The 22,229-nt window shown below is 40.4% G+C and overlaps 1 protein-coding gene across 10 annotated transcripts in view; it reads right to left on the bottom strand.

Annotated features, from left to right (window-relative positions):
- The window catches only part of Kif21a (kinesin family member 21A), a 113,860-nt gene that overhangs the window by 57,221 nt on the left and 34,410 nt on the right, over positions 1-22,229 (bottom strand). For 7 of the 10 annotated variants that reach the window (XM_050127871.1, XM_050127880.1, XM_050127898.1 and 4 more), the window contains exon 1: positions 729-808. The exons of 2 other annotated variants lie outside the window; for them this stretch is intronic. In XM_050127871.1, coding sequence (XP_049983828.1) covers positions 729-793 — 65 coding nt within the window. In that variant the 5' untranslated portion in view covers positions 794-808. Of the gene's footprint in view, positions 1-728; positions 809-3,150; positions 3,259-22,229 lie in introns of those variants that run through there. One more of the 10 variants, XM_050127953.1, reaches the window with a different exon arrangement.

Raw genomic sequence — 22,229 nt, 5'->3', positions numbered from 1 at the left:
CTAACAAACCCAATGAGTTACTTAACAATTCCAAAAACAATGAACAAGAGTATGAAGTTCCCCTTAAAATTAAATCCTTATTGGGTAGATGCTTTTCATCAACTATTAGAAATACACAGTCAAGGGGCTGGAGAGATGGCTCAGAGGTTAAGAGCACTGTCTGCTCTTCCAAAGGTCCTGAGTTCAATTCCCAGCAACCACATGGTGGCTCACAACCATCTGTAATGGGGTCTGGTGCGCAGGCATACACACAGACAAAATATTGTATACATAATAAATAAATAAATATTTTTTAAAAAAGAAATAGACAGTCAAATAAACACGACTACTCAGTTGTCACTTTCCTCTTTATTTCCAATGATCATCATAAAAACGAAATATTACAGAAATAATATACATATATATAATCATTTGTTAATGATATGCATGTATATACAACTTTACTGTTTGGTCATATACTAAGACATATCAGAAGCAAGAGTTGTCAAAAATAAATTAAAAATAGATATAAATATAACTTCCAATATTTTCTCTCCAAAGCAAAAACCAGTGACATTACATGGGTTGTCCCCGTTCACAGCACGTACCCATCCCACCTGCTCTAGAGCCCAGTAATTCCCTGTTCTGTATTCTGTTTGTAATTTCAAGGCTTGTTCTCGAAGAAGGAAAGTCAGTATGGTAATATGTTCATAACAGAACAAATCAGACTGCAGGTCCATTCTGCTTACCCTATAGACACAACATCCTGGGCATATGCACCAGTGGTCTCTAGGTCCAGATCCCTGCTTGCCATGGAGAAACAGAAGCAGTTTAACAAAGAAAAACAAGACAACCACATGCAGGAAATAGAAAATGATAAAGACAGAGGAAGAAGCAGGTTTTAAAGGAATTAGTGCCACATTCCTGTTTTATGATGTCAAACTCAGGTTTAGTGATGGAGAAATTCATCTGCTTATGTAAGCATAAACTCAACCATAAGTCCAGGTGTGATTTTTAGTTCTTTCTCTTTAAAGATGGAAAACAAGGATAGGAAAAGAATACTGAACTAAGTACACATTAGAATTACTTACAAGGGATATTTCTTTCCTTGTGGTCTTGTTCCCCTTTGCTAGAGTGATGAACTACAACAGTCAGCAGGTAGCTGGTTAGGCACTAGGGAATGAAGTGCTCATAAACGAGCTTACGCTCCAGTTCTCTCACTGGAAAACACCAATATCCTCACTTGTCGGGGGACATTGTCATTCCCATACTTCCTTCTAGATCTAACACTGCTCACCTGTAGGATACTGCGTTATAGGAAGACAAAGAGGTCCTAAGAGATGGCTCTGCAGTAAGAACACTTGCTGTTCTCGCAGGGGACTGGAGTTTGGTTCTCAGAACCCATTGTAGGCAACTCCTAACTGGATATAACTATGACTACAGGGCTCTGACAGTCTTTTCTGCCTCTGCAAAGATGTGTGCATATATACACAAACACAGAGAGAAAGACACACACAGATATACACACACATGAACATACATAAATAAAAATAGAATAAACCTTTTATTTTAAAGGAAAGGCAAAGAAATAGTATAACAAAAAGTTCCTTACTAGAAGCTCGATTATAAACTATAAAATTAGCTCATGGACATAACTTTACTCATGCATGTATTTATATAGGTATATATGGACCATAAATTGAGGATTTATGATGTGGAAGAAGAGACCTTAAGATACATAATAAGAAAACAGAAAGTGAGACTAAGTGAAGAAAAGGAACAGCTTAAGAAGGAAATGGGAGAAGCCAGTGGGAGAGAGGAACAAATAAGAATTAAAAAGTCTGATAAAACATAATCTAAAGACGGCGATGCCATGACAAAGCCTGCTTTGCTTACCTAAAATAATACATTTGTAGATGGAGGCTGCTTGTTCATCTCCAGCCACCCAGACCCAAAATAATCACACAGAAACTATTAATTACAACACTGGCCTATTAGCTTAGGCTTCTTATTAACTAACGCTTACATCTTAAATTAACCCATTTCTATTATTTTGTATTTTATCACAGGCTCATGATGTACTGATAAGGTTCCCAGATGTCTATCTTCTTCAGCAGCTATATGGCAGCTCCTTGACTCCACCTACTTTCTCTCTACATCTCTGTTGGGATTTTCCACCTGACTTTGCTCTGTTAAACCATTGGCTGAAAGCAGCTTCCTTTTTTAACCAATGGCAATAAAACATATTCCCAGCATACAGAGGGGAATCCCACATCATACATTTGTACAAACAGCCCATGGAAGGGCACCTTCGGGTTTCTAGTTCCACGTGGTTAACAAAGTGTCTCAAAATTAATATCCTCTTGTTTCCAAACACCTCGCATCCTATTCTACTTCATGTAATTATACAAAGGTTACCATATCAAACACCAGCTGTCTTTGGGAGAATAGCTCTTGATTGTTGTCAAGACCCAAACAGAACAGTCTGAAGAATCTCAAGGGGATATCGGTTCCACCCTCTTCTCTGTTCCATCTAATCTACCTCAGGAGCCACCAGTTTTTCCTGAAATAGCTCTTCAGCCCACGGTGTCCTTTCTCACCATTCACACCTCCCTAATTAATGCCCTCACCATCTCCTACTGAGAATACTGCAACACATCTCCTCCTCCCCAAGCCTCTACCCTGTCTTACTCCCAGAAGTCTGTTCTGCACAATGCATATGGATACTAGTAAGACAAGCAGCTGATGGGGTCACCAACCTCCACTACTGTAATTCCCTGCTGCGTCATGCTAGTCCTTGCATTTTAAAAGGACTCCTGCTGGTAAGGAAAGTGGTGAGGGTTTTCACCCTTCCAGGAACAAGCTGGACTCTCCCTGCCTTTGCGCTCGACCAGCTTTCCGGCTGCCAGACTCTCTGAGAACATAACAAATTCCCTGTGATAGAACAAAAGCCCAACCCTGTAACACAGCACTGTGCTCGCCTTTGAAATCAGGTACTGGATTTTAAGTATATTATTATAACCATAAACTGATTTACTGGATTATTTACTATCAATTTTGTTTCAACATAACAAGGGAAAATTTGGTGTCATTTGTATTGCAGATCCGCCAGTCAATTTTGGGATGCCTTTGTCACTCTGTCTTTACATTGACCTCCTAACCTACACTCACCTGATTACTACCCTTGCTAATAGAAGGGAGGGTCTGTTTAAAGATGCCCAATCCTCTTCATTTGCATGGGTGGAGGAGAAGGCGTGGCTTTAGTTGTCAAGCAGACATGCTGAACCCTCTTTCTATAAGACACAAGCAAAGGCTCTTTCTGAGATGGTCTCGCACAACACAGAGAAGTAGGAACTAGCTTCAAAGGCTTCCTGTGCAATTCTCTTCAAAATTAGTCTTTTAAGCCAGACAAATCCTTAAGCACACCCGACTGAAAATTTTTTACTTTAAGCTCAAAAGTCAATTTGTTGCCTTTAATGAGAAGAACTTAACAATTTTCAAACTTTATTTCTTAGTAGTTTTATGTAAAATATTACACCATTAAATATTCTCATCTAACTCCACAACTATGAGCCCTACATTTTGTAATAAAAATATTTTGGTTAACTTTTAAAAATTTCTTGCAAGTTCTTAAAATGTATAACCATATAACTCATATTTTAAGTGGCTTCTTAAAGAAAAAATTTGTGTAAAACAAATGGCATAACTATTTAGGGTAAATTATTCTAATATTGTACATCAAAATTATATTGTATAACTATATATAACATATAGATAATTATAGATAAGTAATCTATAATTACTATATCTATACATCTGAACTATTATATATATAATTATGCTACATATATAATTATAAAGTACTGAAAACTATAATTTGTTGCAACTAGGTTGAAAGTGTGAAAGAGAATACAATACAAGGTTTTGGGTTTTACGGTGAGGAAACAGGAACAAATGCAGCCTCCATCTCACATCCAAACCTTCCCTTTAGCACGCAGCAGCATCTGCTACTCTTACATGAAACTGAAAGTGTCAACAGAATGTAGGTCATCTTATATCAACACTCCTCAAAAACTGTTTCTAGGATAAATGTGGTGACATACACCTTTAATTCCAGCAATTAGGAGGCAGAGGGTTGAGGATCTCTGTGAGTTCCAGGCCAACCTGGTCTCCATAGCATGTTCCTGACCACCCAGGGGTGCACTGCAAAAGCATAATTCAATAAAAGAAAAGAAAGATAGGAAGGAAGGAAGGAAGGAAGGAAGGAAGGAAGGAAGGAAGGAAGGAAGGAAGGAAGGAAGGAAGGAAAGAAAGAAAGGGAATAGGGAGAGAGGGAGAGAAGGAGGGAGGAAGGCAGGGAAGGAAAAAGGGAGGGAAGGAGGGAGGGAAGGAGGAAAAGGGAAAGGGAAGACGGAAAAAAGGAAGGAGAGAGAGATAAAACTTGATCTATAACCTCATATTTTTCAAACCTCTACTGCAACTAGCAGTTGTGACATCTGTGTTTTCTAAATTCCAATTACAAAATCAATTGTGCAAACTACCTAAAAAGGTTGGTCTTTGGCAGAAAAACATCAATATTCTGCCTGGGATCTAAGAATTTCCTAATTTGGATTCTTTCTGCTTCTCTATGTTCAAATCCAATCACCCTGAGCTACTATAAACCTTCTGTCATTACTAGGTCTCAACTTAGGTCCTTCCCCATATAACATATGCAGCTTGCCATCTGCATGGATTGTCAATCTCCTATTCATCGGCAAACTGTAATCTTTTAGTCTCCAAGTCTTTGAAGTCTCTCTCTTTCATCAAGCTGAATTACTTACCCCTCCCAGAAACCCATTCATGATTTTAGTATAGTAGGAATCCAATTAGATTACTGTTTCTCCACTAGCGAGTCCTGGCAGATAAACAATCTATCTTACAAATATATCAAACACAGTAATTCTGTAAGTATTTCCTAGTGGACTCTGATGGGCTACATCAGCTAAAAGGAGTCTGCTTCACTGCTGTGCACTGCTCTTGCTCAGTTGTCAGAAGCTCATTCTTGGACAGTAGTCAATGACAAGCTATCTCTAATTGTCTACGCTATAAGATAAAGAGTCTAGTTTAGTGTGTCTCTAAGGTTTACTACAGGTTCAAGTTGTAGTTTAATTAATCAAGAAAGCAAAGCAAAGGTTTTCTATGTAGGAAACTACAAGCTACTTTTCCCTGCTATACCCTATACTCTCATTAGTTGTAAGTCTTCTGCCTTCGGCCTTCATTTGGATTACAAGCTCCAGCAGAAGACAGTCCATGTTCTGGTGGCCACTGGGGAAATGACTTGGCCTCCGGCAGTGCCATCAGAAAGTCACAGGACATTCTGAGACTGAATCTAGTAAGTCTGTCAAAATTGTGCCTTGCTTCCTGTTTTTTGTCTTCACAATAACCAAGCTATTTTTATAGCTGACTATATTAAATCAGCCATGAGGCCTAGTTTTGAACTATACCAGAATAAAAAGATAAACACAATTTAGGATAAAAGCTTATACTTGCTATCTTTTCAGCTAAAATTTCAGGAAGAAAATTCAGCAGATTTAAGTTCAGCCCTGGCACGCGATTTCAACAAGGTATGGAGGGAACCTCAGTATCACTGCATGGGAAGCAAGGCCCTCACTGCTCTTTCATGGGGTCATCTCCCAAGTCTTGTTTCCAGCATGCAACCTTAAAAGGGAGCATCTCCATCAGTCAAAGGTTCTATTGCTTCAGCTTCGTGTCGAAGAGTCCCCAAGCTTTCTGCTTGCATGGCAAGCTTGATTGCTTGCACAGCATCCATAGAATAAGTGCATCTGCCTGCACCTAGTGGAGCAGGAGGGAATGAGAAAGCAGCTTAAAATATGCAAAGCCCAGTTCTGATGGTACTGTGAGGAGTAAAAGTACCTAGCCTCCAACCTGAGTATCGCATCTTCTGCCAATACTCATGAATGGTCAAAAGTTAGCTGGCCCCCTTGTGAACAGAAGAAAATGTCAAGCTCTTATAGGTCTTGACCTACACTAGCACTGACTTTTGGCAAGTTACTCTCTCAGCATCAATTAACTTGCCCATAAGACATCCCTGCTATGTCTACATTGTAGCATCTTGAACAAATGAGACCCCGTGTGGCAATGAAAGCCTATGGAGGTATATATAGGGTACTGGGAATACTACTACTACAAGGTCACTTAAAAATTCCCTAAGCCTCATCAATCAGCATAACATCTCAAAAGAGTCTGGGTCTTCTACAAAGAATGTATGATTTAGTTTTTGGGTCCTTTAACTATTGCTTTTTTTTAAAATCAGAAAGAAAGAAAGAAAGAAAGAAAGAAAGAAAGAATAGTTTAAAAGCCCTGAGTCTTTGAGGAATTTAAATGTGAAACTACTCCTCTAAAGATATATATATATATATATATATATATATATATATTACAGCACTAAACATTATCTGCATCTCTATGCACATAGACATACAACTGTATCTATACATGTTATATACATAGTGCTAAACAAAGATGATGAAGTTGAGCACTTTATACCTTCATTTGCAAAGAGAGGCCACAATTACAAAAAGATTTTTTCATAGTAATGATTAACCACATCTTATTCACCCTGTCACTCATGTCAGTATTGGATACAACAAGTGTATTTGTGTGTGTCTACGTGTATTATGCTACATGTATGTGGCTGCCTGCAAAGACCAGGTGAGGGTGTCAGATCCTCTGGGATTGGAGTTATAGGAGGTCGTAAGACACCTCATATGGTTTCTGGGAGTGGAATTTGGGTGTTCCACAAGAACAACAAGTTATCCTAAGTCTATCTCCAACCCCATTAGGAATTTTTGACTTTTTTTTATTCATTGGCAACTTCAGACATATCTATAATGAACTTGATAATTTTCACACACATCCCCCATTCCCTTCTCTCATTTCTTCCCTCTCCCACCATAACCCTTATTCTCAACTAGTTCCCCCACTTTCAGTCAGGTTTTATGTGTGTTTGTGTGTGTGTTTATATGTGTGTGCGCCCATGTGCGTGTGTTCGTGTGCATATACACACATGTATGTATGTATGTATGCATAAGAGAGAGAGAGAAAATGTGTGTGCGTACTGCTGGAAACCGAACTCAGAACCTCTTGCATACCAGGTAAGAACTAAGCAATTGAGCTGCATCTTTAGCTTCCAAAATGGGAGTTTTCTATTATTTTTTTTATCTCCCCCTATAACCAATAAGAGAACTTCATTCAGAAAGGAACAGAACTCCCCAAGTAACTAGTTCAGTTTAAAGGGGAAAGGTAATTATTATGGTACAGTAGGTCCCTACAGCAAATCGTGTGCTATAAAGATATAAGAAATCAAATGCTAGGGACTGGAATGCCATTGACTTGCAGGTATGGAGGGGAGGGGGGGAAATGCCTGCTAAGAAAGAATAAATAGTACCGTGCCCCTGGAATATATTGAACCCCATTGTGTGCTGGAACCCACATTTCCCTTTACAACTAGACAAGCAGCACATATAACACAGTGCTAAGATACAGATGATCAAATCTGTATTTTCAGAGTAAGCCATGAAATTCCATAGTGGTTTTCTCTTGCACTATTTCCTCTCTAACTCCTCTGTTTTCCATTTTATTAAAAGCATCACAAGGGATAAGCCTTTCTTGTGCTAGTTAACTGGTCAAGATAGACATACACAATCTTTTTGCAGTTGGCCACTGTTGTTGTCTTACCATGCTAGAGAGAGCACTGTTGTTGTCCCTAATCCAGTTTCATGGATACTGTGAACTTCCTGGGGCTCGCATACCTTTGCTAGCTCTGCTTCACTTTGTTTCATTGCTTGAGTTACTCTGATCTCATCCCTGTGCCACGATGGTAGTTTTCCGGTTCACTCACTAACCTGACCTGATTCCCACTCTGTGGGGATCTTCTACTCACACCTAGCTCTCACCAGCTCTTCTGGCACCTTCTAGCCACCACTGTTCTTCCTCAGAGACTGCCACCACCCGATCCAAAGCTCCGATCGCATGCCTTTCATATGTCTGTCGTCGTTATGCTAGACAATCGTCATCACTGGCTACTACTTACTGGGTCTCCATTGAACACTTAATGTGAATTAGTTTTTGTTCCATTTGATGCTTAATGTGAATTTTTTTTATTCATTTTTTTCGGCTTCTAAAAGTCAGGACAACTATTGTATTGTCACAATATTAAGCCACTGAGGTTTCTGATCCCTTTTTAATCTTTCCCTAGTCCAATCCAATAAATAGACACTACGTTAAGGTAACCTCGATCCCATTTTAACTTTCTACTTTCTGTTCTAGATGTTTCTAACACACTATAGGACCTCTAAGAACCTCTCCCCCTTGTTTCCTTACAGGCAAGCCACCTTGGCTCACATCTGTAACAGCAGCACTCAGGAGGAAGAAGCAGTCTTAGCTACACAGCAACAAGCTGAAGACCAGCCTGGGGCAGAGGAAACTATATCAAATAAAACAATAAAACACCTCAGTCCATTACAATTATGCATGGAATTTCAAAAATTCTCTTGTAAAGTTATAAATGAAGCTATGTATGCTTTGGGGAGATAAATGAGAATCTTATCATACTACCTCTTGATACTGCATCCTTATTAGACTATTTCTTTATAAGAGAAACTGATATGATTCTATAAGAATAATAGATCAAAAGCATTAGATACATGTAGCTTCTATAACCTTTCCAACCTGGTTTATAGTTTTGATCTCTAGGAAAAGAATCTGTGTTCTTCAAAGTCACTTGTTCACAACAGTTTGCTGTAATATTAAGGGAAATAAATACTTGACCCTCAGCTTCCTAAGAACAGGTCATGAGTGTCTAAAAATGTCAGAGGCAGAGTTACAACCTCTACTGTTCAAATCAGGTCACTATTGAAGGAAAGGGGGACACCAATAGCAATCCTTCCAAGGTAACAGTCATAAACTAGGACTGTCCCAGGTAGACTTGTAAGAGAAGGTGATCCAAGACTGTGGAGATGTATATCTCAGTCAAAACTAGGGGGAAGCTTATTACTAACCAGCAAATCAGAAACAGGTTGAAGCCATGGAGAGAGTGCTGACTTAGCTACTGACAACAGATAAGAATAGTACCAGTTCTCAAGCCTGGCCCCATGAAGGAATTGCTGGGGAAGTTCAATGTGTTTGTTTTCATTATACATTAATGCAGATTCCCAGGTCCCACCCAGACATGTTAAATCCTAATTTCCCGAGGTGGAACCAGATTCTCTATTGTTAATTAGCTCTCCGCATGACTCTAACACACTGCGAGGCCAGCCCCAGATTTCTGAAGCAATGAGGAACAGCGATGTTTGGAAGTAGATCCTGACCCTACCGGTTGATTCTGCCCTAAAACCAGTGCCACTTCCTCCATCATACTTTTCCTATTAAATACAACCTTAGTCTGGAAGAGGACGTGGGTTCAGTTCTAAGTACCGGCGTGGCGACTAGCAAGCCGCAGTTAACTCCAGCTCTAAGGAGTCTAACATTGTCTTCTGACCTCTGGGAGCACTACACTCAAATTACACTAAGTTACAGGCAAGCAAGACATCGGTACACACAAAGTAAAAATAAATAAGTCCTAAAAAATGTATGGCCTTAGTACTGTGGTCCAATACATCTCATGCAACAAGGTGGATGGCCTCTGAGGAATGACACTCAAGGTTGTCCTCTGGCCTACACACTCACACACGCATGCACACACACACACACGTGCACACATGTACACTCATTCACATTGAAAAACAATCAGCTTTGACTTGATTAGTGTTAAAACCATGAACCATATTTAAGTACTCTTAATTTTCCACATCGCTGTGTATTTAATTACTTTAAAGATATGTACTAGGGAATTTCTAAGAGGTGTAGTACACACTAGACACAATTTTTAAATTACTTTCATGCTGCAATGGATTCACTACGGAAAAAAAAAAAAACTGGTATCTTGAGCTACCATCCTTGTTAAGTGCAATGAGGTGGGCCTGACCTGAGAAATATCCAAAAGGTACAGGAAACAAGTCAAATTTTGTTAAATAATAATAATTTTCAAACATCTCCCACATGATTAGAATATCACACTTTCAAAGACATGTGCACACAGACCACACAGCCGCATGGGACATGGAATGACTTTTAACAAAACCCATCTCTTCAGCAGCTCAGTTGCCATACTCTTGCTTTGTTTGTCTTTCAGATAGCTTGCCATTTAGGAAATCAGATGAATATCTTTCATGGAACTTGACATTAATTCCTGAGGTCTGTAAAAGGAAAACTGCAAGCAGCAAGCCTTTTGAGTCTAGTCTATCCAACCGGGCCCATCGCCTTTACAATGCCCATTGTGATCAGACTCCAAGTGAAAGGGGAATGAGTGAGTGCTGCTTCCTCCGGAATGCCCTAAGGAGACATTAGAGAACAAGGTGTCTTTGATAGATGCACGGGATCTTCCTCTGAATTGAAGGTCTGAGGAGGCAGGTGATGTCATCCTTCACTTCTGGCACTAAAGGTCAGACCCGAGTCTCAGACACTGAGTAAAGACTGCATAAGAGATTTCCTTTTGTTCTTTGATACTGAGAGCTATCTAAAGCCATTAGCGTCCCCTTAGGGAAAGTGACTCTAAGGGGTTTTTGCCTTATCAACAAAATGGCAGGCTAAACTAGATGAGGCCAATTAGAAGAATCAATCATTTCCAAAAATTAAAAAAAAGGAAAAACATCCTCCCAGAGTCAAGCCCATTAAACAAATAATGCATTAATCCTTTATTTGTATAATACTATGCTAGGAGTTATAGGAGAAATAAAGGATGAAGCAACACTCCTACCACCTGGAACTTTGTTATATCACATAGGAAATAAAGCAAAAACAAAACCAACTATAATTCGACTTAACACTTGTCTATACAAATCGTAAGGAAGCTTTTGAAAATACACACTGTGGACGCTGAGGACCTGGGTGGGACAGAGATCTCCGTCTCTAATAGTCTACAGGTCATACTGGTGCCACAGTTTCAAAACCGTAGATGGAATATAATCACCCAAATCAGGGGAGGGAAGAAAAATGCCACATGAGGCAGAGTGAGGAAAACAAGGCAAAGAGCTGTGTAGTGGAGGCATGCTGAAGAAACAGAAACAAAATGAGTCAACCAAGAAAGGTGTACTTTTTTCCCAAGAAAACTTCTGATTGCAATTACTAAATCTACTGTTTATGCAAAGCTGTTGGACAGGAAAGATGACCCTGTGGGTAAAAGTCAATACAGTTATATACAATTTCAGTGTGGCATTAAAATTTAACTAGCCCATGTCTAAGTTCATCTACAATCAATCAAACAAATAAGCAATCAAGCAAGTGGTTTAAAGGCCCAGCTCAGACAAGAAGATGAAAGAGAACTTGAAATTTGTGGATCCATCTCTAGGCTGTATTCACTAGTCCACCAGATTTAGATAAGCAGTTCCAATACTGGTGGCCACATGTGGTATCTTACACAGGTAGAATGTGGAACAAGAACTTTTTTTCTTCTCAAACAGCTAGAACTTATAACCTTCATTCTTATAGCTATGTAACAAATTAATCTAGACTTTAGACCCAAGAAAACACAGGCACTTTTGAAAGATGGTTCAGTTGGTAAATGTTTATCGTGCAAGCATAGGACCTGTGTTAAATCCCTACAACTCACATAAAGAACTAGGCACAGCGATGCATACCCATAAACCCTGCACAGGGTAGGTGGAGACAGGAACATACTGGAGCTCACTGTCCAGCCAGGCTAGCTGAGCTGGTGAGTGAGTTCCAGGTTCAGTGAAAGATCCTTAAGAAAAAAAAAATCTGAAAAAAAGAGTTCACACCTTTAACCCCAGCACTTGGAAGGCACAGGCAGGTGGATCTCAGTGAGTTCAAGGCTAGACTGGCCTACAAAGCAAGTTCCAGGACATCCAGGACTGTTACACAGAGAAACCCTGTCTCGAAGAAAAAAACAAACAAACAAACAAAAAACAAAGAGAAAGATCCTGTCCCCCAAAATAAGGCAGGCCTCAACATGTACATGTCCATAAGCACATATACCTTACACAAGTACACACACATGAACATATAAATACACACAAACAAAACACACACGTCAGACCTTAGTTTCTATAAGTGAAAAGTCACAGCACCGCTAGAATTTCTGCCGAGTCTCACCAGGCTGGAATGTCGGCATTAGACTTGGGGTTGTTCTTAGCTGGAGTTGTTGAATTCAGTGGCTTATTGTGTGGAAGTGAGAGCTTTGTTTTCTTGCTGGCACAAAGCCAATTCTCACCTCTCCAATGCCACCCTAACACACAGCCTGGTAGATCCACCATAGGGCACTTACTGCAGGAGAAGCTTTTGTTCCAATCTGCCAAGGCTTCATCTATATATAACGAGGAACAACATCTCATCACTTTTGCCCGTTCTACTAATTACCAGCAAGCCACAGTTACTGTCCAACTCAAGACAAGGGGATTACGCAGAGAAAGGAACAGGGGGCAAAGGTCACTGGATACTCACATTGCCTCAGGCACTGTGCACCACAGACAAACTGTTCTTGAGGAGGGGGGCAAAGAGAAACCTTTGATTCGGCTTGAAGAATGGGAAACCAACTTATCGATGGGAAAGCAACAGCCGAACAGACTGGGGAGAGGACAGGTAGCCTTTAGGATGGCTGCCACTAACAGCCACAGTAGATACCGTCTGGTTCCCCATTAGGTGCTGAAGAACACGAGTTAAATACGGAGCATGAGTTTTGTATAAGAACTACCCAGTCTTTACAACCGTTCCCTCCAGACCGAGTGCTGCGTCAATGTGAAAGAGAAAAAAATTCTGCAACTCCTCCAGGAATGTCAACTTTACATTGGGCAAAATTAATAAACACTTTAAACATTACTAAGATACAGAACTAGAGCACATATACCAAATAGAAAATACAAAATGTACACTAATTTTTAGATAAGACTCAAGGTATGGAAATTTCCAGATGAGCTATACGTTACCCATTTTATGTCATTGTAGTTAGAGGGATGTTGAAGTAAAAGCTGAGACGCAAAGCTATTTTGGGTCTGCTCAGTACTTATCCCCCATTAGATATTAATGAGAGGAGAAACTCATGGGTAATGTGATACATTTTTAAACACATGGTTTCAAATACAAGGCACCTGTGCTTGTTCACTGTGGTCTCTAGAAGGTAAATTGCCAATGAAACTGATATAAAGGCAACTAAGTTTCTGTATCCTGCAGGCAGGTGCTAGAACCTAGATGACCATAGTTTACAACTATCCTACCGAACCATTAATCTTCAAAACGGGAAAGACTTTCTCTACATTTTGTGCCATAAATTGCTAAGCACACTCTAAAATCCAGTCTCCCATTTATCATCGGTTTATTGTGTTTTATCATTTGCTATTAATAGCATGCTATTAATAGCTTACCCAATTGCCCTGCACACTTAGCCTCCCTTGCAGCTAGATGGTCAAGTCCAGTTAAAGCCAATGGTCTATCCTTATGTACAAAGGATGAGGCAGCCCTTTCCAGAAAACGAAGTGTAGTGATAGGCCACCTTGAGTCATGTGACTCTAGCAACACCACCTAAGGAAGAGTGAAACAACAGAACCTGATTCTAGGTCCCCAACACAATGAACTGTTGACAAGTTACCTGCAGTGCAGAAGAGCAGCAAACTTCTATTCCAGCTGAGCCCTTGCCCAACCTACGCCCTAACTAACGTGGAGCTCTGGCAACTGGAAGTAGTTGCCGCCCAAACATTACTAACTTTAGAGGTTGGCCAGCAGACAGCGAGGAAACTTCCAGATGAAAAGCCGCTGAGCTTTACAATATCAGGACAAAACATCCATCAACTATCACCATGGCCACTGTGTAAGCCACGTTAATGCCAAGCACAGCTTTCTCCTCAACGGGACCAGGAGGTAAGCCAAACAGGAGTCAACGGAGCCTGAGAACTTGGATGCAGGTTCTCTAGAATAACATGTTCCTAAATGAAAACCAGTTACAAGAGACTTTAATAGTTATAGAACAAAGAACATGACATCAAGGCATTTACCAAAAACACTGTTGGGGGACCACAGGGTCAATTAGAGCAAAGTAGAAAGTCTACTATAGGCCTCAGATGCTACTGATGACAACCCTCAACTTCTGGATGGTTGGAAGCTAGTAATCACCTAAGACTAATTCTAAAGCCTCCACATGGTAGTCAGAAAGATGTTAGATCAGACACAGGGTGGTTATTATGGGAAATAGAAACAGCCAACGATAATTTGAATCTGGATCTACACACTGTTGTTGTAGGAGGTCCTTCTGACTATGTGTTGCTTTCATTGGTTGAATAAAGAAACTGCCTTGGCCTTTTTATAGGGCAGAACTTAGATGGGTGGGGAAGAGAGAACTGGATGCTGGGAAGAAGGACAGAGTGGCAGACGCCATGGTTCTCCTGCCTGAGACAGACGCTGGTTAGACTCATGCCGGTAAGCCACAGTCAAGTGGAGATACACATTAATGGAGATGGGTTAAACTAATATGTGAGAGTTAGCCAATAAGAGGCTAGAGATAATGGGCCAGGCAGTATTTAAATGAATACAGTTTCTGTGTGATTATTTTGGGTGTAAGCTAGCGGGGCGGATGGGACCAAAAGCAGGCCCGCTCTTCCTGTTACACACTGTAATTCCAGAATCATGTATTTCTGACTGGGTACTTAGCCTTGTAGAGTCCTTACACAGTTATGACTTGATCCTCTTTCTGAGAATGTCACTTTACACTTTGTCTTGGCTATGGTTCTTTTGCTGTGATGAAACACCATGACCAAAGCAACTCGGGAAGGAAAAGGTTTATTTGGCTTACACGTCCATATCACCTTTCATCATCAAACAAAGTCAGAACAGGAACTCAAACAGAGCAGTAACCTGGAGGCAGGAGCTGAGGCAGAGGGGTGCTGCTTACTGGCTTACTTGCTTTTGCTTGCTCAACCTGCTTTCTTATAGAAGCCAGGACGACCAACACAGGGATAGCACCACCTACAGTGGGTTGAGCCTTCCCATGTCAATCACTAATTAAGAAAATGCTCTACAGGCTTGTGTACAACTGATCTTAGGGAGGCATATGCTTTTAATGAGATTGCCTCCTCTCTCAGATGATTTTAGGTGTGTCAAGCTGACATAAAACCCTTGAAGGGAAATTGTTAAGAATAATTAATTAGGAAGTAAAATACCAGTATGTTTCATTTTGGTTTCTTTTTGATGTTTCAGAAGTCCAACACGACAGGTCAACTCTACGTCTCCACGGGCTCCACAGAGAATTCAGCTCTGCAGAGCCACACACCTGAAGCTTGAAGTGTGCTGAATATCCAGTAAGAAAAACCTTCCTAAGGCTCTGCTGGCTCCAAGGAGAGCTTTGTCCTGTGCAGGGACAACCGGAAGCTGGATGACTGTGTAGTAAGGAAAAGCTTCATTGGTTTAAATGTCAGCTCTTCTGTTTACCACATTAGCATGGTTAAGACAAGAGGGTCAGAAGATACAGCTTAAGGGGACACAATCCTGGAATGCCAGCATTTCCCAGTCAGACGAAGGAAGCCAGCCCAACAAGCTATTACCTCTTCCCCTGTTCCTCCATAAAGTTAGAGATGTGTAGAACACACAAGTCAACAATTAAAATTCAGAATTTTTACTGTGGGCTTGACTGTGGTTACTTGGAGAAAAGCCCCAAGGACTCTGAAGAGGATTAGTATCTGAACACACAGAGACACAACAGCTGGACTACAAAGCCTCAAATTATTCCATACAAAGTCCAAACCTTAGTCACCCTTAGGCAGAAAGTTTGAAAGATATCTATCCTTCAAGAAAACAGCAGTGATCAGACGAAGAAAAATAATATACATTAAGGAATTTCTTTCAAGATGAAGCCAGAAACCATGAAGAACTGAAGGAAAAAAAAAAAAAAAACAGGATACAGTCGAGTAGTGATGGAACACATATTTGATCCCAGGCAGAGGCTAGCGGATCTCTGAGTTCAAAGCCAGCTAAAGCTACACAGAGAAACTCCATCTCAAAAAACAAAACAAACAAACAAAAAACTTATATAGATTAAAATTCATTCAATATTTACCTTAAAATTGACTCAGTAAAAAATATATGTACATATTAGTATCTCCTGAAAGTCAGAGAGCAAAAAGAAAGTAAATAACAAAATCAAAAGCACATGTCCGTAGCATTTCACAGTTCCCATGATGCTTTTCATGTCTCTAAAACCCAGAAATATAATTTAGACACTCAAGAATTATCTCAAAACAGGGCATATTCTATTATATACAGTACAGACTTCAAAAGAGGAACATGTGATATCAATTCATAAAGAATGTGCCCTATGGCACATTATCTGAATGTCCCAATTGACAACTGAAAACGGGTTTCTACACATCTGTTTGCATTGGAGTCTGCTTGCCATTGTCATATGCACAAAATTTCCAAAAGCCAAATAGTATTTGTAAGCAATTTAAAAGGCATGAAAGAGTTTGGAGGGTTAAGATACATTTATTCTAATAGGCACAATCATTCTAAGGATTCTAATTCTAACCTGGGCAGGCCAGATTGCTAGACTAGGAACCATCCTCTGCTGACTGTGTATTCCCAGCCACTACTTATCTCGTATCATAACTCTTTAGATGCTTAATTCACAGCACCTTAAATGAATTCAGTTCATATTGATTTTGTCTATATATTTTTAAATGTTGCAAGTGGTTTCCACCTTCTGCTCCGAAGTCTGCTGGGATATTACACAATCCTGGATTTAGTGTTTGAACATCCTCCTCCTCTCCCCCCCACTATCTTATCTTTCTCTTTTGATATGTTTGCCATTCTCCCACCCACGCAAACAAGCTAACTAATTTGTGTTTTATGAGACTGTAAATGAATCTCTAATTCATCTTTGTACCCCTCTCTTGTACACTACCTCCTCTCCATCTAACACCATTCTTCCCACCCACTACGTTCTTAGGAGAGAGAAAAGCTAAAGGGAGCTGCAGAAAGGGAAAACACACACACACACACACACACACACACACACGAGCACTCTCTCAGTTGTGCAATCCATTCCCTGTGCAATCTTTCGCAGAACAAATAATAAAAACCCAGAGACCGATATTGAGGTTCAAGTTGAAGATCAGAAAAGCAAAGCAGCCAACCACTAGAGAGATCTTTTACCTCTACCAAATCTTCAGACCAAGAGGGCAAGATCCTGTCTCCACGTATCCTCAGACTCCACACTCTACTGAGTTCCTGTCTCTTCCCCTTTATAATCCTCTCCCTGTCCAGTCATATCGCTCCTGTCTCCACCTCCCTAGTGCTGGGATTAAAAACTTGTGATCCCACGTGGTGTGAGCTGTTTCTCTTATAGACAGATTCAATCTTGTGCAGTCCAGGGTGGCCTTGAACTCACAAAGACTTGTCTGCCTCTGTCTCCCAAGTCCTGGAATTAAAGGTGTGTGCCACCACTGCCTGATCTGTATGGCTAACCAGTGTGGCTGCTTTGCCCTCTGATCTTCAGGCAAGTTTTGTTTATTTATTAAAACACAATATACCACTATAATGTTTACAAAGTATGAATACTCAGAACATCCTACACTATACTCATGTACCTAAGGGATATAAATAAGAGCCTTTGAATTAGTGTTCATTTTGTTTGAAGTATACTACAAAGTTCTAAGACAGAGATATGGAGTGTGATTATTACTGTGTGAAATAATTGAGGTCCATTCTAACAGGATGAAAACCTCATCTCTACAATGAAAAGCAAGCAAATTTTCTTTTCTTGGGGCCTGGGGAGTTAGCTCCATGGCTAAAAGCACTTGTTGCTTTTGCAGAGGACCAGGCTTCACTCTAGCACCCACATGGCAGATCACAACTATCTGTAACACTAATCCAGGGGACCCAATGATGTCTTCTGAACTCTGTATGCAGTAGACGTAAATATAGACTACATAGACACATGCAGGCAAACACTCGTACACATAAATAAAAACACATGAATCTTTTGAAAATAATATAAAAGGTAGTTCTTATTGAAGAAACTAGAATTTATTCAAAAAGAAAAAGTAAGACAAAGAAAACTCACGACACACAACTATGGTATGAATTTCGTGTGTTAAACCAACCCGTCATTTGTGATTCATATTATATCATTTAAAAATTAACAAAAAGTAACATGTGTAAAGTAAGACAGTTTTCATCATTAAATCATAAAACTTACTTAGGACTGGGAATGGTAAAATATGCTTTTAGTCCCAACACACAGAAGAAAGAAAAAGGCAGATCTTTGATTTCAAAGGTCTATGGAGCAAGTTCCAGGCAAACCAGAGCTTTAAAGAATGCTTTGTGTGTGTGTGTGTGTGTGTGTGTGTGTGTGTGTGTGTGTGTGTGCGTGTGTGTGTGAGTGCGTGTGTGTAGAATCTAGCATGTGTGCAAATGCTAGAAAAGACCAGAAAAGTGTGTCTGATCCCCTGGAGCTGGAGTTACAGGCAATTGTGAGCCATCCAATGTCGGTACTGGGAACCAAAGTTGGATCCTCTACAAGAGCAGCTAGCACTCCTAACAACTGAGCCCTAGCCTGGCTGCTTTAAAGAAATGAAGCACTGTACTTGTCAGAACCAAATGAGATGATTAATGATTCTGATAATGCCAACGCGACACTCATCTTTCATGAAGTAATATCTACTATACCTGCAAACATTTTACATAGCCTGTTTTCATGCTGTACAGCCATCTGACATAGGTATTACTTTTCAGTATTTAAAAGGTGAGGAAAGAGATAAACTACTGAAAGCCAGAACCCAAGCTGACGCATGGCTCTTCTCCAAGACCTGTAACATTCCCCAGGTTACGCTGCTTTCCTGGCTTCAGCCCTGACAGTGGCGGTAATAGTATGATTAGGTAATCATCATTGTAATGATGGGGTATAATTATCTACTAGATTCAAGACCGAAGGAGCCATGGCTAGGATCTCAGCACACCATATGCTGACCTCATCTCTGAAGCATGGATCTGGAGGATGAGTGTCTGATAATATCTAAACACGTTTGCCTCCTGAGTTGGAATAGAGCTCCGACAGCAAACTTCAGGAACAAATCTCCAATCTTATTGGCACTCGGGTTTAGATGGTGATAAAGAGCGGAAGTGTGTAGACTGAAGGACTCACTCAAAATTCATGAAAATTATCTTTCAATTCCTAGATTTGGAGAGCCGGAGCTCATCTGAGCAGGACAGAAAGACTTCAGTCATGCTTTGGAGTTCACAAAGGGTGACAGCTTGGTTGGGAAACACATTACATACATTACATGCATACACCAAATAACAGCAATGACGGGATAACACAAACACAACAAACAGGAATCATTCCAAAAAAGCAGAGACTAATAAATATGAAAATAATCCAAAAATCAGGGAACAAGATACATAATAGTAAATAAACAGGACCTGGAGGTTTGTTTGTTTGTTTGTTTTGTTTTTGTTTTTGTTTTTTAAGGTAAATGAAGATATTGGCTATTTTTGGTGAAGTGAGATCATAGTTCAAGCTAGAGGGGAGTAGACAGGCATGGAAAAATAGAGAATGATCAGGCATCCATACACCAGATTTCACATTCCCATCACATCATCCATCAATCACCATTTCTTGCAATTGCCACCACCTACGCAGCTGTTGGCCGGTGTCCTCTGATTGCAGTCACGTGGACGATGCCCTTTGCTGCACATAAAGGAGATTACGTCTGGGTTGCTTAGCATTTCCTCACAGGCTCACTCACGAGAAACGCTGCATTTCCAAGCAGTGGCCTATCCCTTTGTTTCTTTGTTGAATCATGCAATTCAGCACACAACTTCTGTCAATCATTTATGCTTGCCAGGAAGTAACCGGCAAGTGGAAAGGCCAAACTGACTACAGGAGGAGCTCCCTTCAGCTGGGGACAAAGAAGCAGTTGGTGCTTTTGTCAGCTGAGAGCATTTGTGTTCTCATATTCCCGGGGTCAAGAGGATTTGGAACAGTCCCTTCATTGCTCTCAGTGTTCAAAGAGTAAATAAGGCAAAGCTCATGGGAAAATACATCCTATAAGAATGATATTAGATAAATTTACATCTTAAAAAAATGAACACTGTCATATGAAAATCTTTTAGAAATAAGTAGCATTAGAAAGAATCTGCTGTGGGCTAAACTCAGCCCTGACCCTCCACAGAGCTCTCTGCCCCTCCGGCTGCCTACTTCACCATGTAATCTGTCCCAGCCTCATCCACGGGCTGCCTGTCCACCTACAGCCTCAGGGATCCTTGCACTTCCTACCACTTCTAGACCAAAATGCAAGCCTGCTTACTCCATGGGTTGCAAGAACTGACTCCCCCACAGCAATGCACAGGTGCCCAAGTACCCGGACCAGTGAGGGCTGTGTGCAAATGCTGACCATTGAAAATAAGAGGGTAAAATAAAAAGAGAGAAACAATTCCCCTTTTCTTCCTCTAGCAGACTGCTTTAAAATGAGTATTTCCATGTGGTCATTCCTAGGCAACTGTGGGCTGTGTTTACAGATAAAAATAATGTGCCGCCTTGTCCTCGTCATCTCCTCTCTGCTTGGCTTCATTTCTCCCTCAGTCTTGCTACACCGGGTCTGCATTCCTGCAAGAGCATTAGGTCCTGGCTCTGTTGTCTAGGAAACCAAAACGAAGCTAAGCATTATCAAGCTAACCGAGTAAAGTCTTTGATACTTTCTCCATAGGACTGATGGAAAGGACTTTAACTTCAGTATCACCATGCCCAGCGTGGGGTGAGGACAACGGGGACGACGAAGCGAGGCTGGGCAAGGATGACCGTCTAAGCTCGTGCAGTGTACCTGGCACTGTACAGAGCTTTCGAGTTACATCACCTGATGCCATTTCCGTCTCACTGTGAACCACCCACTTTGTTGCAAAGAACACGGAAGAAGAAGAAAAGTGGAGGAGGCTTCAGGCCATACAATGCTGAGCCTAGAAGAGCCGCAGAAGCATAAAGACCTTGGATTCATGGAATGGCAGACCAGACCAGTGCCGGCTCCAGACCTTGAGTATCCAACAACAAGAAATCAATCTGGTGGAAATCATGGGTGCTCCTCATTTCGGAATGCTTGGTTTCATCTCTTTTCATTCCCCCATTCAGATGCTAATCAACGCTTAGGGGCAGCCAAGCAGGGCTTTTTCTAAGCCAATTTTTTTTTTTTTATAAATCTGTTACAGTCTGCAATGCAAATGCCATATTATTGTCAAATGTAGTAGTCTTGGTCTACGTATCTTTTCGTCTAATTTAAATTACATCTCATTAACCACATCATAAAGGAAATTATATGTGTTTCTTTCCACAGTCTCTCCTTGCTACTTTAGGCAAATCCCTTTTGCAAACAGACATAAATAAAACATTAACAGGCACTTTTTAATGTCTTTAATTTAAACATGAAACTCTGTTTTGTAATGATGCTATTTTTGATATTAAATTGTTTCACAATCAGTATTTTTTACCCCAAAGAGGGTTCAAGGTCACCAAAAACTACAAAGATTCTACAGATCTTCTTTACAATATTCTGTATTATAGATATGATATGCTATGTGTTGTTTTACATTTATTAAGCCATTCATACTTAGGAACTTGAGCCACAGAGAAGCATCAGCAAGTAAAGGTACCTGCCACCAAGGCTGATGACCTAAAGTCAGTGACGGAACCCACATGGTGGAAATCATGGATGGACTCCTGCAAGCGGTCCTCTGACCTTGACCATGAAGGTGTGTGATGGGATGCACCTGCATGCGTGGCATGCACATACACACAGAATAAATTATGTGCATATATATAACTTTATATAAGTTTTGTTTAGGTATGGTAATGCTTAACTTTAATATCAGCACTCATGAGGCAGATTTAACAATATGTATAGTTCTGATAATTCTTAAGAAATCAGGAGCCAAAATATCTAAGGTGTTAAACAGCCAGACATATATTTCTCTGAGTTCAATGCCAGCTACAGAGCTAAATGAAATGACTCTGTCTTTTAAAACATAATAACTAATTTAAACTATATGCAACCAATGGCTGCTGAAGGAGGGAGAATCAGTCTTCTCCAGAAATGAGCCCCAAAAGATCATCTAATCGCAAGAGGTCAGCCCTAAACATACAGACATACGTACAACATTAAATG

This window comes from Alexandromys fortis, unplaced genomic scaffold (assembly GCF_014885135.2).
Source record: "Alexandromys fortis isolate MF-2015 unplaced genomic scaffold, M_Fortis_MF-2015_v1.1 scaffold_28, whole genome shotgun sequence".
NCBI classification, from domain to species: domain Eukaryota; kingdom Metazoa; phylum Chordata; class Mammalia; order Rodentia; family Cricetidae; genus Alexandromys; species Alexandromys fortis.
Note: the sequence above shows the minus strand (reverse complement) of the source record. Positions and strands in the feature narration are given on the sequence as shown.